General features: G+C 39.5%; 1 protein-coding gene across 1 annotated transcript in view; it reads right to left on the bottom strand.

The window, feature by feature from the left end:
- Positions 1 to 15849: 15849 nt before the first annotated feature.
- SLC1A2 (solute carrier family 1 member 2) overlaps positions 15850 to 27666 on the bottom strand; it is a 146909-nt gene continuing 135092 nt past the window's right edge. The window contains exons 10-11 of the mRNA XM_027837820.1: positions 22540 to 22771; positions 15850 to 16529 (exon numbers count right to left, since the gene is read on the bottom strand). Of these exons, the coding sequence (XP_027693621.1) occupies positions 16458 to 16529; positions 22540 to 22771 (304 nt within the window). The 3' untranslated portion in view covers positions 15850 to 16457. The remainder of the gene's footprint in view (positions 16530 to 22539; positions 22772 to 27666) is intronic.

Raw genomic sequence — 27666 nt, 5'->3', positions numbered from 1 at the left:
CTAATGGAGAGAGACAACATACAGGTGAATATATAGAAAGCAAGCTATATACAGGATACATAGGAAATAATTAACTGAGGGAAGGCACTGGAATTAAGAGCAGTTGGGAAAGACTTCCTGTAGGAGATGGGATTTTAGTTAAGCTTAAGGGAAGCCAGAGAAGTCGGTAATTGGAGTGGGGGATGGAGAGTGTTCTAGGCACGGGGGAGAGTCAGAGAAAATGCCTGAAGCCAAGAGGTTGAACATTTTGTTTGTGGAACAGTTAGGAGGCCAGTGTCACTAGATTGAAGGGGAAGTATTGGGGAGTAATTCTAGAGGATTATAAGATCTTTCAGTGATATTTAAATTTTGGCACCTAGGGCAAAGCCCTAGTTGCACTATCCTAGTTGCACATCTACATAGAGTGCTTTGCAAACCTTGAAGAGCTATAAAAATACTAGCTAGCTACACCTCTGGTCTATTTCCTCTGATATCTAGCATGGGATTCTGCACTTATCAAGTGCTTAATGAAAAGCCAGTACATTTTGTTGTGTCTACCACATTTTCATTCTTGTAAATTTCTGCGGCAGCTCCTATTTGCAAAGTCTTTCACCATTTCCCCTGGTCCAGTGCTCCGAATCAGATAAGAGGGCTCTGTTTCTGAATTGGGCAAGAGTTGATGAATGATTACTAACTTGGGGCTGCTTGTCAGTTCAGCAGGCTGTGGTTCATTGACTTAGAAAGAGAACTGGTTTCCTGTCTGTGTCTCTGTGCCCGGAAAGAGAGGTACCCAGAACATTTGGTGCCATTGTGTCAGGCTCTCAATTTCTGAGAGCTGTTCTTTGTGGTTCACCTCTCTTCTGGGGAAAGGTGGGGAGGAGGGTACCTTGTTGGTCCTTGGAGACTATCTAATTTCCTCTTGTGACTTCCCCTTTCAAATAGCCTACATCACAGCAGCCATCCTGCTGAAGTAGATAATACAGCCACAGATTGAGAGCTAGTCCATTCCAACCTCTCATTTATAAGTGAGAAAACCTTGAAGCCCACAGACCTCAAGTGACCAATGACACAGAGGTAGGAAGTGTTAGAGACAAGATTTGAACTTGGATCCTTTGGCTCCAAATCCAGGCTCTTTCCACTCACCAGGCTTCCACCCCATGGGCAAGGACCCATCCAAGATCCCAACCTTATTTAGTCAGAGGATAGCAGGTGAGTGGGACACCAGCTTTATTTCTACCCATTCACATGACCATCTTCTTTTAAATCTGAGTAAATGAAGGTAGAGAATTCAGAGTTGAAACTTGGAATTCCTCCAGTAAAGATGGTCTGGGTGGCCATAATGGTACATGTAAAAAGGCTACAAGATCTGGAGTCAGAGTACCTGGGTTTTTATCTTGCATCTGCTACTTGTTACCTGTGTGATCTTGGCAGGAGTGGGCTGGTAAATGTTTAACAACTAGCTCTCCAAGGGGGAAGAAAGTATAGGCAATACTCTTTATGGTTAATCTGCATGATTAATATTTTCCCCCACCACTTTTTTGAGTCTAGACAATCAATAAAGCAATAAATCAAGCCCTGATTTGTAGCAAAGATTTCCAAGGGGGTAAATATTTACTGGCTATGAAAATTTAATTATCAGCTTGGAGAGCCAGTTGAAACTGGCTCCAGCATACCCTTGAACTTTAGGGAAGTCTCTTCCTTTGCTAGACCTTAGTTTCTTCATCTCTATAATAAACAAGGTCAACTAGGTGACATCTGACTCTACAACCCTATAACCTTTTATTTCTAGTCTGGCCTACTTCCTCTTAGAGGATGCTGATTTCATGAAACATAACATACTCATAGCTTAGTTTAATGGAAGAGGATTACGGGTCGCCTAATCCAAGACCTTCAATGTACAAATGAGGGAAACTGAGGTCCAGAAGCATTCAATGACTTGCCCAGGTAACAAAGTCAGGCTTTGGAGCTCAGGTCCTATAATCCCAAATCCAGTCTCTTCCCAGTACACTATGCTTTCTTCCAAGATGGCAGCTCTCAGTGTGGAAGCATATTAAAAAACTCCTTTTCAGTTCAATTGAAAATATAAAGAAATACATATTCTCTACTTTATTTCTCCACTTCCAGACTCGTTTTTGTTTCTTAGGCCTAACCCCTTTCTTTTAAAAAAGTGCTGTTTAGGTCGAGAACAAAAGCTAAGGCATAGGAAAATGGATTAGGGGTGGCAACCAAAAATAGCCAGAAATACCACTGATCTAGGTAATATCCACTCCCTTCCCCATACTGTGAAGAGATGAGAGTTATGACCTACTGTAAGGTTCCTGCCTCAACTCAACCACTCATCATTTTTGTGAATACGTTCCACAGTGACTTTTGAAGGAATGAAAGATTTTGGTCAAATTTAGTATATAGTAAAGGGTTTCAAACTAAACCTCAAGTTTGATTTGTGATGTTTGAAATTGAGAAGCAAAGTGAAAGACAGAACATTTCCAAATGAGCAAAGAGTCTCAATTTTTTTCCCAAGGATTTCAATGAAATATAATATGAGAATGAGAGATATATGCTTGGACTAGTGGAAACAGACTTGTGCCTGGGGCTAATGTTAGCACAAACTGAAAGGCAGGGCAACTGATAGGTGCCAAGTCCTCAGAGGCAGCATAGAGTAAAGGACAGAATACTGAACTTGGGGTCTGGAAGACATTTGTTCAAACCTTGCCTCTGGTACCTATGAGCTGTACAACTGGAGACAAGTCATGAGCATAGATTTAGAGCTAAAAGAGACCTTAGAGGCCAATCTCATTTTACAAATGAGGAAACAAGTAGGTAAAGTGATTTGCCCAGGGTCACATAGGTAGTAAGTGTCTAAAACAGGATTTGAACTCAGGTCTTCCCAACTCCAAGCCCAATGCTCTAGCCATTGTGTCACTGGTCACAACTTCTATGGGCCTAAGTTTCCTCATCTGTAAAATGAGAAAAAAAATACCTGTTATTCCTATATCCCTGGATTGTGAGCTTTGCATGAGAAAATGTTGGTCTTTAAAGAGTTTTAGAAACCTCCAAGCATCCTAGAAATGTCAGCTATCTGTGACACAGAAGCCTGTGGCAATAATCCAAAAGAAAACATCAATTTTCCATTCCAAAGCTATTGATAAGCAGCTTAAAATGCAAAGACAGTCAGGCTTCTGAACAGGTGTAAGACCATCTCTTATGCTGTGACTGCAGCTGAGTATTTTATGAGGGCAAACAAGAGATCCAAGTGAGCTCCCCTCCTTTTTTGGGGAGCAAAACAGTGCAGCTCTGAGGAGTCTGGTTACCTGGAGAAAGTCTTGTGTCTTGTCATAAGCATTAATACCCTGGAGGATTGGGCAGTGGAGACTGACTTACAACGCAACAATGTCTGCGCTCTTCACAATGCCCTCTACAATGTTCCCTATTCTCTATGGAGTGTCTGTGCCAGAAAACATAGGGCAATGATAGCTAGTGGCCAAGCTGGATGGAAAACTCCATATTTAGAACCTGGGTTTCCACCAGTAGGGAGATTAAAGCAAATGTCACTCTTACTCCAGAGCAGACCAGGGGGACTTTCCACCCTGTGTGTGTGAGTGTGATGTGCCCTAAGGATTCTGCTCTTGGGATACACCCAATGGTTCCATAATGTTAGCATGAGACAGCCACAGCATAAAGTCCCAGAGGCCTCAAGTGGTGACTAAAATACACATATGCACACACAAAAACAATCACAAAATTAGGAATTCACATTTATTGATGAGATATATACATAAAAGATACAACACTTAGTGAAATATTGGGTCTGCTGATTATTTCCAGTATACAAAGAATGTCCAGTTGTTTTATACAAGAAAAGTTACAGAAATCAGTCCACATAGTAAGAAATCTTGGAAAACTAATGGTGAAAGTAGAAGACCTCAACTACCCAAAGATACCTTTAGTCAAGAAGGCATTCCTTACTACAATGCCTAGGAAACAGCCTCTGGGTTAGTTGAAGTTTTATTGTCTGCATTCGTTTGTCTTTGAATACTAAGTACTAGGAAATCTGTACAGCACATCACTTCTGATCCTCAGCAGGCATTTGGAATCTAAGAGGAAAATCAATGTTCTCTTATATTCTGCACATATAAGAAAGGTCTCTGGAGAAACCCACCTAACTGCTGCTGTTTCCCCCCCAGCAGGAAGCATTTACCACCTGGCTTTAGCAAGAATTGGAAAGAAGGACAGGAATGCTATGTGTATAAGCAGATGTTTGGAATTGAAACATCTGTTCCTCTTCTCCACCTTGTGGCCTCCCTCCACCCCATATTTAGGAGCCAAAGCTCAGTCACTTCAGGTGAATTTCATCTCCCATCAGGGAATCTCTTGAATTTTTCTTCATTGGGATGAAGAGAGTATGCCTTATGTGGAACTCAGTTCTGCATTTTCTCACTCTGAATGGGTATTCCAGATTCATTATCATAGATACAGTGATTGCAATTTATCTCACAGTCTCTCTCACATCTGTAAATATAACCTGAATCATTTATGCCAGCCAAACAAATTCATTGTTTTGGTCACAATCTTGTCACATATTTGGGTTTTGTGCATCATCTTATTTCCACTCTCAATGACATGGCGCCATTTTGCATTCGTATTTGTGCTTTTATTGCTGCCTTCTTCAAAGGCAGTTTGTGCAGTGTATTCTCCCCAGAAGATTCAAGAGTGCAGCCTGGGGTCCAAAGGGGAAGTAGGCAGATTTGTGCTTTTGGGAGGATTGCACTCTATGGAAGGTTTTGTCTCCATTCTGAGACAGCTTCGTTCCTACACTCAGAAACCAGATAACAAGCAGACATAGTTCTGGACTACAAGTCTTGGAGTCCTGGTCATTACATGCTAAGTTGGGGTGGCTCCACAGCCATAGCTAGCAGCTGTAGTACCCAGGACAAGCAATATGATGCATGTCCTCAAATGAACCAAAGGAGGATAGACCCCAGGATATTGAGAGATGACAGAGACCCCAGGACATCAAGAGGGTTAGAGTGAGAAGCTAACCTGATTTGTAGGGGAGTAGTAGAATGTGGGCTGCATGGGAGCTTTCTAGTTTGACAAATTATTCTTGCTAATGAGTTATATGCTGCCAAAAGAGTGAAAATATTATTAAAATGAAAATATAGCCAATTTTCAAATTGAACATCTAAAATCACTGTTTCATATTCCAGTGCCTGGAGACATGAGGCTGATTCTTCTGCTATGTACATTGGAGCTTCCTTTTAACCTCATTTTACCAAGGGTCCAATATGCCAAGGCAACAAGAATTGTAGATTGATAAATGCAATTCTTCTACACGTGCATAAAATGACCATCATGAAAGGTCTACACTAATGTTCTCAGTGTGCTGGATAAATAAGGTGATGATTTTCACTAAGATGAAGGAAAAGTTCACATTTACACATCAACATCCACCAGCACCCCAGAAAACACACATGCAACTTTTGATCAGAGAGCAGCAATGTAAGGAGTTCCCTATATACAAAGGAATTGACTGGATACAGGATTTTGAACATTAACAGCACAAAGTCTCCATTGGCGTATTCTTTAATGACATCTCATTACCAAATGGGAGAAAGGAAGGTGGTATTTCACCATTAGGTAAGAAAGGAGAAAAAGAGCCTCAAGCTACAGGTCAACATTTCTACTCAATTTCAATGCACAAATTCTCTTTCCCCTAGCCCCAAATTAAATTAAATTAATTAAAATACAACTGTACAACATTTCACTGAAATTACACACATACCTACATTATGTCTACAGAAAGTACAAGGAGGCACTGTCCTTCATTCACGAACAAAGGGACAAGATGTGGGCACAGCTATAAAAAAAATTAAAAATCAACTAAACAAAAAAACACATCAGCTGTTGCTATCAGAACTCAGAAAGCCAACCAATATGTCCTACACCGGAGAAGAGAACATTAGGTAGGTCTGCTGAGAAAAGAGGAGAGTGGGAAAATGTATATATCCCAATGGTCACCCAGTAGGTGATCATTTTGCTCAGAGAAGCCCAGGCTGAATGCACTGGATCTAGAACCAATGTCAGAAACTGAATGCTTGGGACATCATCCCCACCCCCACCCCCAACCCCTCTTTTATTTCTGAGTAAGCCACTCTTAGTTTACCTCTAGGAGGAGAAAATATGGTTATTTACATGGGTTCAGTTTCTGTCCTGAGTTGATTCTAAAGTATCCCAAAGGATTTTCCCTACCTACCCTCCCATCTCCTCCAACGAGATAATGTTTCTTTACAGTTGTGCTCTATGAAAGTGAATGCTTCTTCCCTGGCCAAATGTACTTGGTTCACAGAATAATGGGAAGTGGAAAAGATATTGATCTGCTTATCAGAAATGAATTACAAAACTCCTCCCTGATTCTATTCTGCATCTCCCATCCTTCATTTCCCTATGTAAGAAACTTCTCCCAAGCCAAGGGCAGCTGTTTGTTTTGACATTAAACAATTAAAAAATGAAGGGATGAAGGGTTGAGAGAAAGAAGCTCTGGTACGGAACTCTTATTGCAACCAGTCTCACTAATCTGACCTTGACCTTTAGCTGGGCTCTCAAGGGTAAGAGTAAGAACCAAAGGAAGAGCACCACGTGTTAAAACTAGGTCAAGTCCATTTAAAAATTCAGCTGCTATTGAATTGGTATTTTCTCATATGCTATTGAAGACAGCAGCATCTGCTGTTCATTGAGCAAGGACTTTGATTTAAAGTTCTCTCCCACCCCACTCCCACCCCCCATACCCCCAGTGATTTTATGCTAAGAATTATTTGAATTACTGTAAAATGTCATAAGAAAATTGTGCTCTGTTTGTTAGATTCCTTTTTCATCTACGGTCATATAGAAAATATCAGCATAAGAAAATATCTGTGTCTGTAAATTACAGATACTAAATAGTTTAACTCTGTCTATACTGTAGTTCTTCGTGGTTTCTGTAAAACAGGTATAAACTCATAAAATCACTATTAAAAAGCTAAATTGAATTTAAGCATATAATATCTGAAAAGCATAAATACACTCTATAAATAATGATGAATAGTAGGGTAGAAAGCAGAAAACGAAGAATGTATTAAGACAGGAAGCTGGATAAAACTGGAGGGTCCTAGGTTCTTAGATTTTGAGCTAAAAGTGACTTTGGAGGTTAACTAGTCTGATGGTCTCATTTTGTAGATGAGGAAACTGAGACTCAAAGGGGTTAAAGTACCCAAGGTCACACAGTGGTAGAGTTGAGATTGGGACCTCAGGCTTTCTGACTCCCAATCTCCAACTTTTCCCACTGAACCATGAAATCAATGGATCTTAGGATTGTAATACTGATGAATGTGGGTCAACTATTGCCCACGAGAACATACGTTCTTTATTGGAAAATCAGATTAGAATGGCTCACAGCAAAGTCAAATTTTAAACACATGCTACAAATTGTCTCCCTCAGACTATAGAAAACAAAGAGAAAAAGCATGATATAAAAATACCTGCAAAGGTAGAACTTCTCATATATACAAAGATCTAGACAGTGTCTATTAGACAAAGCATATCCTGTTCCATATTATCAAGAGAAAATGGCATCACTTTTCAATGAGCCTGAAGGTTGGGGAATTCGTTAAAGTAATTTCAAAACAAACCTAGATTCTATTGTCAGATTTATATGAAAAATAATGTCTTCTTTTGAATACTAGATATTCAAAGAGCAGTTTTTCTGCTTATATAATTGGAAAAAAAGGGCTCAGGATTCAGGGATGAAGACAAAGGTAAGACTCCCAATGGTAAGATGATTTTGTGTCAACAGCTAGACTGTTCATTCCTTCTCTGACTAAGGCAACGGACATTTTTGAGGCCCATGCTCTTGTTAAGACGTAAAAGAGCCAAAGTTCCCAGAGGACCTGGATCGTGACTGCATTGTCACCATCTCCCATGAGGGAGATAAATCATAGCAACAGTTGTTAGGTTCTGGTATCCCTTTGGGGGAAGGAAGAAGTCCTTCCTGAGCCAGTGGGTTGTGTTTCTGGAAGCTAGCCTTGGTGTGTGCTATGGTTAACCTGGCTTGCAGCTACCTGGATGGACTTGCCTGAACCAGCAGCATCCTTGTTTTTTTTTTTTCCTAGTAGCTGATTTTCCTTCTAAAACAAAGAAGGAACCTACTCAAGAAAATGGAAGATTTAAGAATAGGCAAACTGGATACTGGAGGAGGAAGCGATGGGTGTAAGAAAGAGGGACAAAAGGAGGAAAAGGGAGATATGGAAAAGACCAATCAATACTTTTTTTCAAAATGGTCTTTAGAGTAAATGTAGTGTTGCCACTTTGGGGAAGACCCTTTCCATCTTGATGGGTTGAGAAATGCTCTTTATCATCTTGTTTTCAAGAAATTTAATTACGTGTGAGTTTTAATGACTTCAACTGTAGGTTAAATCACATACAAAATCTCCTAATGAAGAAAACTCAGGAAAAAGAGAAAAGCATTTTGTGTTCTGTATTTCCCCATGATATAATCTATATCAGAACTGTACCTAGCACAGAGCAATGAAGACTAGGTGGGTGGGGGTGGGGTGATGCTGCTTCTTCGATACATTCCTCTGGGTTTCTATTTAGTATGATTGCCCCCCCCAATACTCCCTCACCTGATTCAATCATTCATACTCTCCTTTTTCTAAACCAACGTTTCCTCATTACCATGCTAGTATGGGACTAGATCTCACCAAAGCAGATTGAATGCATCTCTCATGGCTGAGCCTAGGGACCCTCACAATATGGGACCAAAAGCAGTCAAGGTACACCAACTTCCTCAACAGAGGGCATAGAGTCTCTGTCTTTCCCCACCAATACAAACTGACTTTGTGCCGCATGCTGGTATTCCTAGGTACTTCTCTGATTGCATGATGACTTAGTCATCTTCAAGAACCAGGAAGGCTCTTGGATTAATTTCCAAATATTTTATATTTCCTATATACATCAGTGTTTCAATGAAACCTGATGATGATGATTAAAATAAAGTATCACCGTGTAGATGCTTCAGAGGGCATAGGACACCCTGGGACAAAGTCCTAGTTTCTTTCTCTATGCTAGGTTTTAAATCATTCATGCCCAAAATTTATACCTTAGAAAACAATGCCACTTTATGAAATAGTCCCTAGATCTATTCCTATGGAGCAAAAAAAAAAAAAAAAAGTCTGAGGTATTTGGGACACCTACAGTATATTCCATGAAACTCTAATTTTTCTAAGTCATCCTTTTCATGCGGATTCTCCAGATGAAATAAGACAGAACAATATAAAGGTGTTAATGGGCTTAATCAGCTGCTAACCAGACATCTCCCTAGACAAAAGGGTAGAGCCCTGGGCTTCCAAGTGCTGAGACCTGCTTTACATAGACAGGGACATGTTTATCTGTGAATCAGCAAAAAACCAAAAACCAAAAAACAACAAAAAACCACTCAAATGATAGAGAGAGAGGAGCTCACAAACAACCTGTCTCATTGTGTAAGCCTTGCTCACAGTTTCATAAGGGTTTTCAAGCCCTCTTGCAAAAGGCTGCTGTATTCCAAACCCAATCGGCAATTAGCGCTGTTTTGAGAAAATGGTTTGTTTGGGGCATTCAAAGTGGGTTGTGTTGCTACAACAGGAGTGATGTAAGAGCACACAAGAGGCGGAAGATGCCTCCAAACCCTTTGCCATGACAGTAGCACATTCTCTGAACCATGACTGATATGGTCAGATGTTTAGAGAAGATGGCTAGACCAACTTCTCCTCTTTTACAGATAAGGAAACAAATTCAGAGAAGAGAAGTTACTCACCCAGGGTTGAGTAGCTTGTAAATGTCAGGAGTGGGATTTGAACCCAAGTCTTCCTGACCCCAAACTCTACCCTCTTTCTCCTATGCCACACTGCCTTCTAGGAATGAAGGACTTTGGTGAAAGAAGATAAGAGTTTGTGTGCCTAAACTTAAGGCCATTGGATGACATTTCCCCTCCTAATCAAGCTATGAAATGCAAAATAAGTGAAACATAAGATTGAATGTAGTAGACTGGAAAGAGATGGATTGTCAGAGAACCTCAACTTGAAACCTGGCTCTGCCACTTACTAATTATATGACTTTGTCCAAGTCACTCTCCCATCCATAGGGTTTTGTCATCCCAACTGTAAAGTAACAGGACTGGATTCAGTGACTTCCAAGGTCTCTTTCAATTCTAAGTCTTGTGACTTCTAAGGAAAAGATTTTTCTTAAATTTGTGTGTTTAGCACAAAGAAGCTAAACCTGGGGTTTGTGAATTTTTTAAAAGTATTTTGATCACTATTTCAATACGATTGGTTTTATCTGTAATCCTATATATTTTTTGCATTTAAAAATGTTACTCTGAGAAAGGGTCCAAGGGCTTCACCAGACCACTAGTCATACACACACACACACACACACAATTTTTTAAAAAGCCCTAGTATGAGGGGAAATAGACCCTTTCAGATGTAAATCCTGCTATATTTAGTCATCTTGGGGGCCTTCTGACTTGAACCATTAAGAAAAGTATCTGTGACAGTGGAGTTTTTTTTCTAAGTAAGGAAAAAAGGGATTGTTATGCTTAAATATTTGTGTTATGATATAAATAAAATGCTATCAAGTTTCTGCCTCATGATATGTTTTTATGTCAACAGCTGTACTAGTTCAAATGGCCAGTAGCCAAATTGTAACTCAAGAAACAATATTGATCTGTGTATAATGGAAGCAGGATATTATGGAATAGGGAAAAGGGGTTTCAAGCTGGAGGTGACATTTCCAAAGGAAGCATATGGGAAATGTAGGATTTTTTTATAAAGTTGACACAATATAAAAACAACCAAGGATAAACAAGAATAAACTGGACCTATGATTTCATCAATATAGAGTACTCCAGGTTCAGGAAACTTCCTCCACCATTGAAAGGTGGCTTCCTCTCTGATACTTATAGTCTTAAAGAGTTGACATAGAAAGGTTAAGTCACTTGGCTAACAGTTACATAGTCAGTCGGTGTCAGAAGTGGGACTTAAACCCAGGTCCCAGGGTCATCCCTCACTCCATTATGTCAGAGTGCCTCTCAAATGAACACACACACACACACACACACACACACACACACACACACACAACCCTCAAACCCTGTTTGCTTGGTTCCAGTATTACATATCCAAGAATACCCATGTCTTATTCTTTTTTTAGGGTTCTATAAGCTAGAGATTACAAAATAATTAAGTCAGTCTTCCCTGAGTACTCTATCTACAAATAACTTCCCTGGAATTCCCTTCAAGTTCCGTGTTTTTTTTTTTTCAACCATCCTGGCTCTTAGACGAGTCAATGGTATGAGGAATATTGTCTTACTAACCAAAATTCTAATCTCAACTTTCCTTATTGGTTCAAAGTGAGTTTGACCAAATGAGAAGCAAACCAGTGCCACAGAGATTCATGAGGACCAAACTGGAGGGGAGGCCTGGGGGTGTGACTTCTAGGCACTCCTTTTAGTTTTAAATCAGACCAAAGCTAAAACAGCTTATTTTCCTATTCCTTAAATTATAGTAAGTTATCAGAGACATAATCACCAAGTGCTGGCCATCGGGAAAGAGAGAAAAACAATAATACACTCTCAAATCAACTTTTTAGTTGGGGGCAGATAGAGACTGTGGGATCTTGTGTGGGGTGGGGGAGGTGGCAAGGCAGGGCAGGTTCTGATCAAAGAGAAGTTCCTCATCTACTATATGGTAACTTTTCAATTTTAGTCATTTCTAACCACCTAACCTAAGCTACTCAAGGTAGTAACACTTTCATTACAAAAAGTCCTTTTGATGCCCTCCAGAGTTTAGGACCCTGGGGCAAAGGCCCAATTATCCCTCCTTAGTTACAGTTCTGAGAAGGAACCTTTCAGAGCACTGTTGAATCTGTTTGGGCTTATTTCTATGATTCAAAAGACAATATTGAACCCACTAGCCTGAGCTAGTGGGTGGAAGGGTGAAAGGAGAGCTAGAAGGCTCTAGTGTTAAAACACTAGCAATGTGAAGCATGTTATTTAAAAAAAATTGATGAAAATAATGTTTTCTTCATGAATACAGCAGCTTAAGAGCAATGATAGCACTTTCATTAATAGCTCTTCACGAAACTTATCTTTATTATTCTTCTAATGAATCTCCAATTCTCTCAAAGAATGAACTGGGCATATCTATGATCTATAAAGTCCATTTCATTTATACAACAACTTAACTCAACTCAAGATCTTTCCAGTCTTTATTTGGAATTTGAAGGATAATGGGATGATAGATTTGTAGCTGGAAGGGATCTTAGGGGTCATCTAGTCCACCCCCCTCAATTTCTGCAACATTTCTAGAATCTGGGCTAGGAATCCACCTAACTGGATCATTCTTTATGGACAGTATCTTCCATAAGCCTTCTTGGATTCCTGGCTCCTATTTAGGCTAGAAAATGCAAGACCTAAAGTTCTTATAATATATGGGCACTCTTGTGTTGGCAATACTAATACTAATATTCATACCCACACCCAAATTCATAATTGTACAATACTATACTATACCAATACTACCAATACTACTATTAATATCACTATTACTTTAGTAGATTTTGGGAAAATCCAGCTTGATCTAACTAGGTGAGACTGAAGTAATGGATTGTTTTGGGGGTTAAAAAACTGCTCCTTCAGACAAGTAAGGCTTCAGACCATGTCTATGCACCTATGGGAAAATGTAGAATTGAAACCACTGTCCACGAAGTTCAGTTCTGAAACATCTCAGACCACAATCGCTTCATTTGAACGATCCGGATAATTGCTCCAGTTTTCTGGTTTCCTTTGCAGGTGTAGACATGGACTTGGTGGTTTGGAACAAATAACTACCTCAATCACAGTTGAAAGAATGGTGATCCTCCCACAAAATGGACCCATCTCTTCCTTCTCATAGATAGTAATAAATTTCACATTTTCAAAAAAAGTAGCTGAGCTTAGGTTCAAACTGGGCTTCAGAATGGGAAAAAAAAGTGAGAAGAGGCATTTAAGTGAATTTGTTTCTCACCCTCCCCATCCTTCACCTCTCTGGCCTAATTCACAGATGCCCAAGAAGAAATTTGCCAGCTAAAGAGTAAGTTGGTAACAACACACAGCTGTCATGGAACTGACTTAGTTATCTAGGTTCCCTGTTCCATGGAGGATAACTTTGAGTCTAAAGCATTGTACAATGCTGGATCTGGGGTAAGATGAGCTCAAATCCTTTCTCTGCTGCTTACTAGTCACTTAACCTCAGTTTCCTCTTCTGTAAAATGAAGATAGCACTAGATGGCCTATAAGGTCCCTTCCAGCTCTAAACCTAGAACTGAAGGTTTTTTTTTAAAGATTAAATATAACATTACTGTACTTTGAAATGCCACAGATTTCCACAATGGCTTTGTGTATATACAAATCCCAACAGCAAAATTATAAACATCCTATTTGGAAAAATCACATGCTGGGCACGAATTCTGAATTTGTTTCTTCTTATGGCACTTTATGTTGGGCTAGGTTAAGCATGGTGAAGAAAGAAGATGAGGTCTGAAAAATAGGTGGACCTACAAGAAACCCAGATTGTGTAGAGAAGATAGGAAGCCTTAGGATGTGAAAGAAGAAAACTTGCAAGAAAAATGCTGGGAAGCAGACTCCTCAGGTGGCATCTTGAAGCTTTGGACTTACACCCCTACCCCTCTGCCAATGAGCATCCTAGCATAGTTTACAAATAAGAAGCTGAGCCTTAATAATCTTTCCCCCTAGAGTATTTCCTAGATTCTTCACAACACAACCAAGAGCTCCTGGGAGTTCTTGTCTGATTGGTATTAACTCTGCCGTGTGAATAGTCTTAGCTGTCTCCCTTCTCTTGACTCCTGAGAGAAAATGTTCAATTTATTCTCTCTCAGCAATCCCTTCACCCACCAAGTCCCTGCCAGTCCAAGGAAAATGAACCATGGAGTCATTTTCTATGAAAGAAAAGGTATTGTTTAATACTGCTCCTTAGCTGAAAGTGACTCTGCTAGAAGAGACAAACAAAACCAGATTCCAGTATTCCTTTGAAGTGAATGAGCTATTTGCTTTGGAAGAGAGGAGTCACAGGAAGCAGAGAGGGAAGAGCTGGGTAGCCAAGATGCTCACAAAATAGCCCATCAGAATAGCACATTGGCTTCTGTCATTGTTCTACTTGTTCTCTGAATATCCCCATCCTTGGAATTACACTTTTTGCTTCCTTTCAGATAACTCCTCTGTGAAGGTCAAGAGTTATAGATATTCCTAGAAGCTCAATGGGCCAAGTTCTTTGGTGATTTACTCTCAAGTCCTCAGCAAACTCCAACTCTTGAAATTTAGGGGCAATACTGTGGACTTAAAAGGTATTAACTAAGAAGGGTATTTGGAAACATGCTAGTCAAATCCACCATTCTGGGCTCTAGTCTAGAATAATATTAATTATACAAGGACTTCCTTCAAACTTCCCTAGCATCAAAATGGCTGCCTGCATAGAAATGGTGAGGAGGTATCCTTCATTGTCACCTTCAAGGTTTAAGACTGAAGGGATAAAACTACAAGGAATACAAGTTGCTTTTTTTTTTCTCTATGGGATATTTTATATACTAATCTTTTTTGGTCCCCTGATTCAAGAGAAATATGGGAGCAGATATCATTGGTACGGACTGATATAAGGTAATAGACTTGATAAGGAGGATGGACTTTTCTTTAAATTAAGTGTCCTGTGTGGATTTTTAGGTATTCAGTGTAAGTATATCATCCTTTTTCATCTTATATAAATACTACATGGTTACAAAGGCTTCCCCTGCAAGGGGATTTGATCAATTTGTATGGTTACGTATCCTGGATTTCTTGGGCATTGTGGAAAAAATGGGACCACATCCCCATTGTTAGGAACCCAAAGAATAATTCCATTTCAGTAGAAACTCAAACTATAACCATTTCAGGAGAATGTAAATCCTTAAGGTCAGTGACTATTTCATTTTTACCTCTGTATTCCTAATACCTAGGACAATAAAGGTACCTAATAAATGCTTGCTGAATTAAACAATGCTACTGTATATGATGAGGAGAGTGAAGCCCACTGTAAACATAGGCCAAACAGCTACAACAAATTTCATTATCACAGTTGGAGGCAAAACAGATTTCCACAAATCATCTTATTCTTGAAGCTAGTTAATATTTACATTGACTGTGTCTTTAACTTTTGATAAATATATGCAGCAGCACTGGGCAAACATTATTTCTTAATCAATGATTAAGTTATTCAATAGGAAAAAAACTTACAATTAGAATGGCACAGTATGCTGTATTGTTTAAGTGATTACTCTGGGGGTTCTTTGGGGAAAAAGGGGAGAAGGTCTGGATCTGTAACTTCATGAGCATGAAGAGATCCCATTGAGGAAATGTCTCTTACCAATGCAGATTGGTGCTTGTTCTGCATCTTATACTATTAGAGAGTTGCATCTATGAAGTATATGTTTTTAAAACATTTTAGTAATTATTTATGAGCATGAGTCAGCATGGGGTAGGGCTTAGAGGTCCAGTTTTGGAGTCAGGAAGACCTGGGTTAAAGTCTTGCCTCTGGCATTTACTGGCTGTATGACAGGGGACAAATTGTTTAATCTCTCTATGCCCCAAGCAACTCTATAGGACTATAAGTTACAGATGAGTTGCCATTCTGCACAGGTAGTGGGAGATTCCATTCAGGAAATGGATGAACTCATGAGATCTGGATCTAAAAAACTTTATTGATAGAGGGACACAGGGGGAAGAAGATGAAAATGTTTAGAATCAACTTTCTTGAATCTAGTTCCCTCTAAAGTCTTTTTTAAAAATGATTTGGAGACACTTAATTTAAAGGGCACCCAGAAGATAAGTAGTCAGCATTCACAGCAGCAGGTGCTTGCTTTGAGTCAAACACGTGTAAAAGTTGGAAGAGGAATTTCAACTAGACGAAGCTTGCTGGTGGTATCTCTTGTGCATCCCAAGAGGAAACAAGGAAAATACTTTAAGTTGGTAGCACATCCCAATTTCTTTGTGCCCAGAGTCCCTGCAGTTCCCCACACTGGCTTCACCGTATTTTCACATTCTCTGTAGAAATAACCCATTCTTTCTACAGTTTGAGTGCCGGGGGGCACCAGTGAGAGGGCATCTCTAATGCAAACCGATTCCTCCAGCTGCCTCCATCCAAACAGTAATACAATGGAGAGGGTTAAATGGTTACGGCCAGTTATTTGGCAAAGACACTGCCCTGTGCTTACAAAGGCTGCTTTATGACACCTCCTCCTAGGCTCAGTTAACAAATTAAGTAAGCATATTTATATATCTTTTTTAAGGGATGTTTTTGCTTAATCTTTATATCATCTTTTACCATTGGATAACTTCGGAGAGTTTATTCAAGGTGGAGCTCGGAGTCTGTTTCTGTGCTTTAGTGATCCCGCTTCCAGGGTTCTTCCTCACCATGGCAGTCTGCCGACTTTCCATTGGTTGCCAGTATGACCTGAAAATAGTGAGCATTAACATCCAGCTTACAGGTCAGCAAACAAAGACCATGAGTGGGGAATGTGGAGGAGTGGCAGTGCTGCAGTCATCATGACCAGTGGGGAGGGGACATACCCCCAAGAGGTTTTTAACACTGACTTGCAAACATTGGTACATTCATGAGGATAAGGCTTTCGGAACAATTCATTGAGTTGTGTGTTTGAAGGGAGAGGGATGTCTAACTACACACACCCATCAACAGAACACTCAGAGAAAATGTTGCTACACACGACCACATGAAACACATAATGAACTGGACAGCCATCTCTAATCATCCGTGGGAAAGGTTCAGTTGCAATCAGACCAGACTAGCTTCTGTTAGTTTCCAATTAAGTTTCAGTTAATCAATTATATCTATATTTCAAATGAGGTTATGTGCATAAAGTGCTTTAAAAATCTTAATATAAATGTTAGTTATTATTATTTATGTCATAAACATAACTAAACAAATGTAAATGCACACACACATAAAACTAAATAATGTTTAACTTTTTACAAATAAAGTATATGAGATACAGAGGGGAGTAGTGGATAGAGATCTAGCCTCAGAATAGCAATACCTATGTCCAAGTCCTGTCTCTGACACATATCATCTGTGTGACGCCAGGTAAGTTAATTAACCTCTCAGTGCCTCAGACAACTCTCTAAGACCACAAGTTACCGATAAATTGCTGTGGAAAGAATTCCCTACATGGATGAAATAATGGATCCAGACCTCCAAAGATTACTTACACAGAGTTGCCTCAGAAAACTTTCCCAGGCTGTAAGTTGCAAAGGAGGTACCAATCTCCATTGATCAGGAGTTTCTTAACAAGGAATTTCTTAAACCAGTGAAATCACATGTTTGCTAGACAGATTAGCCAAATAATTAGATGGATAGGTAGATTGATTGATAGACTGATAGATGGATAGATAGATGGATGGACTGATAAATAGTACGATGCACATACATGACTTGTGATTTGTGGGAACTCCCAGTGTGGGAATTTCCTCCATCCACATACATCATAATCCATCTATTACTTAGTAGACACATCCTAGGCAGCTGCAAGTACAGTGTCATGTCCAAGGTCACACAGTAAGCAGTAGAGGCAGCAAGTTGAACATAGGTCTTCTTGACTTTAAGATCAGCGCTTAAGTACACAACACCACACTGTCCCAGATATATATACATATATACACATATACATCTATATCACCTATTTTGAGAAGCAGCATGAAATTTTGGTAGATTGACTCTACCAAAAGACCCCTCCCTCTTTTAGGAGGGGAACTAGAAATTCTAGATCAATACCAGACTAAAATGAGACAAATACTAACGGATTGTTCCACTGGAGATATTCACTAGGGTCATATTCCCTTAAGAATGAATGAATAGCTGCATTTCCAAATAGCTTGGACCAACACAAACTGAACCTTTACCAACGGAGAGTATCTTTAAGCTATACAGTCCTAAGAACATGTCCATTTTTCCTAGCTTACCTTCCATCTTTCTGTCCTCAACTTCATGGGGGAACCTTAAACCCAGGACTGATATTCGACAAGATGGAGAGACTGGATTTATGGAGGCATTGGGACATGGAGACATGACAAAATGCACCAGGGTTTGAAACATATTTGACCTTCTCAAACAAGTGGAAGTGAGATGCATGCATAAGGGTGACATGCTGGAAGCTAAACACCAGGTACTTTTCACAAATTGAACAAATGTGAAATGCCATCTCTGCCACCCCATCCCACCCCCCCCCAACCCATCCCATTCTTGCCCAGACAGTACAAAAAGCTCATGCAAATATAGATCCCTTCACAAAAGATGGGCTAGTTGGCAGAGAAAGAAAAGACTATTAACAAACTACAAACTCTGGTGCTAGACACATGCGTTAACATAAGTAAACCAAGATGATATGATCATGCATTTGTTAGTATTGTGATCAGAGCCACAGCAAAATTGTTTTCCCATTCACAACTGGTGGAGAATTGTTTCATTCTTTGTACTTATATCCCTCTCACCTAGCAGGATGCTTGGCATGTAGTAGGTGCTTAATAAATACTTCTTGATTGATTGAAAGGGAACAGGACTTCCAAGGGTTGCCCAGAAAACTTGCCTTTTTTTGATGCAAGTCTGAATATGCCTATTTAACTTTTAATGATGAGCCAGACAAAGGACAGAAGGATAAATCACACTCTGAGGCCCTGGGAAGGACCAGATGACGTCAACATGGGTGGGAGGTTGTTCTTGCAATGAGTGGAGCCTGTTTCAAGTGGGGTCAGGAATATAACTCCTTTGGCGTGCTTCATTCTTGTGTGAATTTGCAAGTAGGTTGGGGATGTCCCCATGCTAATGGGCAGAAGATCAGGGGAGATTGATAAGAAGTCACTGAAGAAATGATTCTCAGCAAACATTGAGAAATCCCAATGGGAAATGATTGAGGTTGAACATGAGAAAATTCAAAGGAAGAAGCAAATATGACCCAGACAATGTGGACCAAGAGGTTGATCTCTCTTCATTGGCATCTTTGCCATTCTGCCCTCCCAATTTTCAGCATCCATGCCACACAGTAAATTGGCATTGACTTTTTTCTCCTTCAAACAATGGTTAAATATCAATGACTCCACTCCAGACTCTTGAATTTAGAGACAAAAGTTCTGGATGAAAATCCTGTCTTTAACTCACTTACTGTGGGGAAATGGGTACATTAATTCATCTCTTTGGATATCAGTGTCTTCATCTGTAAAATGGGGCTCGTAATGCCTCCAGAACTTACCTCCCAGGATTGTCATGAGGGGTCAAATGAGATACTATATGTATAGCTCTTTGGGGACTTTAAAGCACGATGGCCCAGTAGTTGGAGCACTAGACCTTGATTCGGGAAGACCTGAGTTAAAACCCAACCTCAGATACTTTCTAGCTGTATGACCTTGGGCAAGTCACTTCACCTCTGTCTGCCTCAGTTTCCTCATTTGTAAAATGGGAATATGACTAGCACCTGCCTCCCAAGGTGGCTGTGAGGATAAAATGAGATATTTGTAAAGTGTTTTTCAAACCTTAAAGCTCTATATAAATGCTTGATATCATTATATCAGTTATTTAGTATTACTATTTACTGAATTCTGCTGAAAACTAAAAGCATTATTAAGGACATAAGTAGTTTATCTTTTTGTTTCAGTCATCTTGACAGCTTAAACATTGAGACTTACCAGCCAGCTCACTAGACAGCTAAACGAAGAATCTGCAAATGATTGACTTAACAGATTAAATAATTGATATGTACATAGTGTTTTAAGGTTTGCATAGTACCTTGTATACATTATCTAATTGGATATTCACAAAAAGCCTATGAAAAACACTAGCATTTTATCCCTATTTTAAAGATGGATAGACTAAGGTTCAGAGAGGATAATTGATTTGATCATGGTCACATAGCTATTAAATTCTGGATTTGAACTCATGTCTTTCTAATTTAAGACCAAAACTCTTCCCACTACTTGAGTCATGTAGTTATGGAACTGTCTTGCTAAAGTAATAGTTATAATAATCTGAAATGTATTCTCCAGCAGTATGTAAACTCCTAAGGATGGTGATTCTTCCTCACTTAATTTTTGTATCCTGCATATCTAATCTGATTCCCTGCACACAGTAGGTGCTTAGGAAGTACTTGCTGGATTGGACTGGACTGGTCATGCAGTCCACTGTCAGAAGCTAAAGGAATAATTTCCAAATGCCCCTTTCAAAGGGTTGGACCACAACACCTACCAAGCCCCAAATATTCAGAGTGGTTTGTGTCTTTCCTCAAAAGAAAAGATAGAGGAATAAGTCTCGTGGATTTAGAAACAGACAGGACCTTAGAGGTCATCTCATATCTTCCTTTTATAGATGAAGAAACTGAGACCCAGAGCAACCAAGTAATTAGCCCAAAGTCACACAAGCAGTAAGTGGCAAAGTCAAGATTCGAACCCATCTCTTCCAATTCCAAATACGAACTCATGTGGAACCCCCTTTCCTAGAATCTATCATATTGAATGAAGCTGACAAACCTTGTTTTGGCAGTAGTATTTACAGGGAGTGGCATTTTTATTTTATTTTGGTTGGGTTAAATGTTAGTATTGCTAACAAGAGAAATGGATGGAGACTTTATTTCACCCATCCTTGAGAATTAAAATATAAGGTCCTAGAGAGTGAGCAAAGAGATAGAGGCACTCAATAGAAGACTTGCTAAGTTGAATAAACACAATATTCATTCACCTGGAGTCTTATCTTTTCCATCTTTCTTTCTTGCTTTCTTTTTTCTTTCCTTCTTTCAATAGTAAGTAGAAATTTCAATAGGAGGGGAAAACCTAGAACATTTAGCCAACAGAAGCTTGAAAAAAATTCCTTTCTTCGGTTTCACTTTTGTTTCAAAATGTCTGTTTCTGTCTAATTGGAGGGAGTTTTCCAGTCTTCACTGACTGTCAGATGAATCTTTCGTTGTCAGCCTTCCAGACCAAAGCCATCTGAGTGGTTTTCAGGGGGTCAAGCTCCATCTTTGTTTTACCATCCATAGTCATCGTGACTCCATAAGAACATAGAGAGGGGATGAGATGAAAGAATAATTGATTTGCAGGTGTAATGGCTTGGAATTCTAGTCCATTCTTCTTATTTTACAGTGGGGAAGTCTGAGGCCCAGAGAGACAAAATGAATGACTCAAAGTCACAGAGGTAGTAAGTGCTAGAATTTCAACCAAGGTTCTCTGACTCCAGTGATGACATACTTTCCACTATACTTCACTATTTTGTTTTGATTCCAAAAATATAAGCCATTTGGAAACATGGTCTCTTAGAGAGCAAGGACTTGTGATCAGTCAACCAGAAATGCAGAACTTGGGGAAAATGGAGCTACTTCTATATTACCATCAATCTCTCCAGCTGAAGTTTCATAGCTTCTCTTTGGCAGGACCATGAGGAAACTGATCCCAGGAAGTTTACTCTTGAATGAGGAGTAAAGTTGCCACAACAACATAGGTACAACCACAATGCACCATGAACTCTACAACTCTTGGAATGACCTCTGATAAGGTCCAGAAAAGTGTTTTCAAATGCATACTATGAGTTGACCCCTTGCCCATCTGCCAGGGATTTCCCAAGTTTGCTCTGCTCTGATTGTAACATCCATCCCAGAAGTAGACATTAGTTACAGTGAGGACCAGACAGAGCCAACTGAGTTTTTTCTATCTAATCCCACATGAGTTAGGAGGTAAGTACAAAAAAACACACACTGCATGAGAGGTGGAGCTGGGCTTGTGGCGAATTATTTTGTGTTTCTTTAAAATACAGTCATAGATGAAGGTTCTAAAGAAAAGGAAGATGTCTCTTGGTGAGAAAATTTTTCCCTGCTCAAAGAACAAGGAGGCCACCGGAGCCATGTTCATACATACCAGAATGAGCTAATATTAGGCTTGGCAAATGGGTATTATTCAATGTTTCCCCACTGAACAATATACAGCAAAGGGGTAAAGCTTATGTTCTGTAATTGAATGGGCAACCTATATTTTTGGCTTAGTGTTGAGTTTAAAAATAGGATATTAAAAAAAAAAAACTAGGAATTCCAAAGGCCGACTTTGGCTATGTCTTCAAAACAACTTGTCAAATTGAAGAAGTGTAATGGGGGAAAAGGTAATTACTGGAGGCAAGAGAGGTCTCTTGTTCATATTCCCCTCCACAATGCTTTCTAAATAGGGCTTTTAAAAAAAAGGCTACCATTAAAGAGTATATGTGGGGAAACCAAGCCATTGGTTTATATCACGTAGATATAATATACCAATGCATTGACTTGTAGACTGATTTTTGGCATCTTGGAGAAACTTAAGTTACTCTGTGATCTTTGGGAAACCAATTTAGAAAATAATACATGCAGGTTATTGGGTTTTTTTTAAAGGAAAGGGAGCATGCATTACTAGATACATGTCTCAATATCCAGAAATGGGAAAGGTACCTTGCACTCATCTACTATGACAGAGTTGTGTGCTGAGTAAACACACTGATTTGAGTTGTTTTCCCTATGGTTTTTCATGTCATCATAAATTGATTGAGTCTTGGTCATTTCTATGTCTTCGTGCCCTCGGTGCTGTGAGTCAATGCTGTCCAGCTCAGCCTTAGACAGGTGGTAGACGATGCCGGCCCCAAAGGAATCCCCTACAACATTGACAGAAGTTCTCATCCTATCCCTGTGGATAAAGAAAGAAAAAATGGAAAGGGATGAAAGTGAGAAATAATTGAAGTCACTTGTAAACACGGGAAGCCAGGCTTCACAAATCCCTCTAATTGTAGTTAACATTTCCTCTAGGTTACAAATACTATTTAGAAAACATAGATTTTAAACATCTATTGCTAGGTCACTCCCCACCCCCATCTTAGTGTCACTGAAAAGATGAGCCACCTGTGGAATTCTTTAAAAAAAAAAAGGAATCAACAGTAGACATATGGCACCCTCTTTACTTTTCTCTGGATTCTCATTAACTTTTCCATATACTTCCCATAACTGAATACAATAATTCAGATGTGATCAGAACAAATCAGAGAGTATGGCAGAATGATCATCTCCATATTTCCAGATGTAAATAAGCCTGCTAGCTTTCTTGGTTAAGATATCACACTCATATTGAGTTTGGAGTGCGTTAAAATCTCCTGGATCTTCTTCAAATGAAATGTTTTCTAGCCACACCACCATCTTATACTTGTGGAGCTAGTGTGAGATATTATATTCCCCTCTCTTAAGTTTCATCAGAGAGAGAGAGGGACAGAGACAGAGACAGAGATAGAGACAGACAGAGACAGACAAACAGAGAACAGAGACAGAGAGCACAAAATGATTGTCTAGGTTTGAAGAAGGACAATGCTCCCCTCAGTGAATTCCATGTTCAAGCCAATAGGCTTTGTTCCTATTTCCTACACCTCACATTCCCTCCATCCCTGGAATGCACTCTTTCCTCACCTATGTCTCTCTTAGCTCCCTACATGGCTCAGCTCAGGTACCACTTCCTATCATCAGCCTGTCCTGATCCCCACCCTCCTCCACAACCATAATTGCTACTGCTTTTCCTCCCCCCACACCAATTACTTTGTATTTTCTTTTAAAATATTTAATCTTCACTTATCTGGGTATATGCTATTTTTCCCCAGTATAATGTAAGCTCTTTGTGGGCAGGGGCCCTTTCATGTTTTGTCTTTGTATTTCTTAGCATTGTGCCCAACACATAGCTGGAGCTCAACAGGTACTTGTGGAATTTAACTGAATTTGTCTTTTCTTTACAATGTATCAATGGGTCAGGGCAACCCAAGTATTTGCTTCCCAACCCTCCTGTGGGCCAGGGAGAGGAAGAAGATATCAAGCTGATTGTTTTCTGTAAAGGTGAGGTTGTTGTTTTTGTTTGTTTGTTTTGTTTGTTTGTTTGTTTGTTTATTTGTTTTTTTTAGTGAGATCTATCGTGTCCACACCCTTCACAAGAAAGGTTGGCAAAATTCCCACAATGCCCCACACTTAAATCCAATTCCCAGTGACAACAGATGGCCACTATCCCTGACCCTCTTCTCTGCAAATACAAATAAGAAAGTTACAGGAGAATGTCTGCCCTCTGAACTTAACCAAAAGTAGAAATTTAGGGATTTTTTAGCAATGGTAAGAATTGCAAAATTTTAGTTCACACAAGAAAACTGTCTCAATGGGCCAATTCTTGGGCCTTGAGAAAGCCTGGGAAAACAAAAGCTGATGTTATTCATAGCTTTCTAAAGCCTGCCCTGACATGTTGACCTCAGGAACAAAATCTTCAGAAACATTCCAGTATCCTGTAATGGCTCTGTATTTCTTTTCACCAAATAGTCTTAAACTTCCCAAGTAAAGTCATGGATGATACCCTTGGGTGAAAATGTAATGCTCCTGGCTTGCCAAAAAGGAAGGTGGAAATGAAAGGACACTAATATAGCTTTGGAGGATCTTAAATTTAGTAGAGATGCTTGAGAAGACACGTCTGCCCATCCGGGCCCATCAGGAGAGCAGACAAAGAGAAAGGGCTCTAGCGAGTCACCAACACTCCAGCTGAGCCACTGGCTGGAATTTCTGGGCAGGAAGGAGAAAGTGGGTGGGAAGATGGGCTCTCACTTTCCCATCTTACCGTCAGAACATTGATGCATCCAGCAGGCAAACACCTGCAGCATCTGAAAACACTGATCCTGATAAGAGAGCATAGAGGAGGGAGGGAACTCCTCTGTCCCTGGGAAAAACAAAAACAAAAAAAAAATTGTGCCTGGCTTTTATCAGAGCTTCTACCTCAATGGCTGTTGCAAAGGTGAAAACAAGAAGACCTGTGTTCTAACATCACCTAGATGCTAGTTTTGTGGCACTGGGCAAATCTTTAACCTCTTTGGGCCTCGGTTTCTTTTATTTTCTTCCAAACTTATTTCTTTCTTTTTTTTTTAACTTTTAACTTAATTTATTAGTTTTAGTTTTCAACATTCACTTTCATAAGCTTTTGAGTTTTAAATTTTCTTCCCCTCCCTCCTCTCTCCCTTCCCCAAGATGGTGTGCAATCTTATGTAGGTTCTATATATACATTCTTATTAAACATATTTTCACATTAGTGATGATGTAAAAAAGAGTTAGAATCAATAGGGGGAACAATAAGAAAGAAGAAACAAAACAGAAGGGAAAAGAGAGCAAATAGTATGCTTGGATCTACATTCAGACTCCATAGTTCTTTCTCTGCATGTGGATAGCATTTTCTATCATAAGACTTTTGGAATTGTGTTACGTCCTTGTATTGCCAAGAAGGGCTAAGTCTATCAGAGTCAATCATTGCACAATGCGGCTGTTACTGTGTACAGTGCTCTCCTGGTTCTGCTTACCTCACTCAGCATTAATTCATTTAAGTTCTTCCAGGTTGTTCTGAAGTCTACTTGCTCATTATTTCTTATAACACAATAGTATCCATTACATTCATATACTACAACTTGTTCAGCCATTCCCCAATTGATGGGCATCCCCTCAATTTCCAGTTCTTGGCCACCACAAAAAGAGTTGCTATAAATATTTTTGTACATGTGGGTCTTTTCCTCATTTTTATGATCTCTTTGGGATATAGCCCTAGATGTGGTATTGCTGGGTCAAAGGGTATGCGTGTTTTTATAGCCCTTTAGGCATAGCTCCAAATTGCTCTCCAGAATGGTTGGATCAGTTCACAACTCCACCAACAATGCATTAGTGTTCCAATTTCCCCACATCTTCTCTAGCATTTATCATTTTCCTGTTTTGTCATGTTGGCCAATCTGATAGGTGTGCTGTGGTACCTAAGAGTTATTTTGATTTGCATTTCTCTAATCAATAGTGATTTAGAGCATTTTTTCATATGATTATAGATAGCTTTAATTTCTTTCTCTGAAAACTGACTATTCATATCCTTTGACCATTTATCAATTGGGGAATAACTTTATTTTTATAAATTTGACTGAATTCTCTATATATTTTAGATATGAGGCCTTTATCAGAGACACTGCTTATAAAAATTCTTTCCCAATTTGCTGCTTTCCTCCTAATCTTGGTTGCATTGGCTTTGTTTGTGCAAAACCTTTTTAATTTAATGTAATCAAAATTATCCATTTTGCATTTCATAATGTTCTCTATCTCATTTGGTCATAAATTCTTCCATTCTCCATAAATCTGACAGGTAAACTATTCCTTGTTGTCCCAGTTTGCTTATAGTATCAGCTTTTATATCTAAATCATGTACCCATTTTGACTTTATTTTGGTATGATGTTGGTCTATGGCCAGTTTCTGTCACACTGTTTTAAAGTTTTTCCAGCAGTTTTTGTGAAATACTGAATTCTTATCCCAGAAGCTGGGGTCTTTGGGTTTATCGAACAGTAGATTACTAGAGTCATTGCCTACCGTGTCTTGTGTACCTAACCTATTCCACTGATCCACCACTCTATTTCTTAGCCAGTACCAACTAGCTTTGATGATTGCTACTTTATAATACAATTTAAAATCTGGTATGGTTATGGCCCTCAGTTTATCTGTAAAATCAGGCCATTGGTCTTAATGACTTCTAAAGGTTCCTTCCTGCTCTAAATCAATGATTCTGGGGTAGACCCAGAGGACAGAACCAGGAGTTATGGGTGTCTTGCAAAGAGGCAAATGTAGGCTTGATATCGATAGCCATTCCAGCAATGACAGCCACCCCAGTGTCTGATGGGCTGCATTGAGAGGTGGTGAGTTCCTCATCCATGGACATTTTCCAACAGAAACTGGACTAGCATTTGTTGGGTTGCTGTGGAGAGGACTAAAAGGTTATTGATGGCTATTGACATCCCTCCTACCTGAAATTCTCTATGATTCTTTGCATTCTGATTTTCAGAAAGTAGGCTGCAGAGGTGGGAGGGAGCTATGAGGGATTCACCCTCCCAATCATACACAAAGCAGGAAATAAGCATATGTGCCTCAGGCTTTTTGATTTCAGGTGTGGGTGGAGGTAAGTGATTTGCTTAGCTGTGGGGGAGCTGCGGCACAGAGCAGCAGGAAAGAAGACAGACCTGGATGTTCCAATGCTGAGACAGTCAATCATGTTGAGTGTTGCCTTTCCTCAACAACTCTACCCTTCAGCAGTACCCTTGATGATCATTCTATCAAAGATTTAACTGGATATTAATGTGATGGAGGAGAGAGTTCACTCGGTATATTTTGTCTAAGAGACCCCGAACTCTCTAAAGAAGGATTTTCATTAATGAATTATTCAATTAATTCATTTCATCTATTCATTCATTCACCATCCATCTATCTCTTCATTCATTCACTCATTCATTCATTCATCTATGCCTTCATTCATTCACTCATTCATTCATCTGACAAGCAGGGTTAGGCCCTGAAGACACAAAGACAAAAAAGAAAAACTTCCTGCCCTCATAAGCTTGCGCTGGGTCAAGGGATGAAGTGAAGGAGTAAAGAGAAAGCAATAAAAATGAAAATAAGTAAAAAAAATATAGATAAAGTAATTTCAGGGCTGGGGAAGAGAACACTAGCAATTGTGTGTGTGTGTGTGTGTGTGTGTGTGTGTGTGTGTGTGTGTGTGT

This window comes from Vombatus ursinus, unplaced genomic scaffold, assembly GCF_900497805.2.
Source record: "Vombatus ursinus unplaced genomic scaffold, bare-nosed wombat genome assembly UNPS02014822.1, whole genome shotgun sequence".
In the NCBI taxonomy this organism is placed as follows: domain Eukaryota; kingdom Metazoa; phylum Chordata; class Mammalia; order Diprotodontia; family Vombatidae; genus Vombatus; species Vombatus ursinus.
Note: the sequence above shows the minus strand (reverse complement) of the source record. Positions and strands in the feature narration are given on the sequence as shown.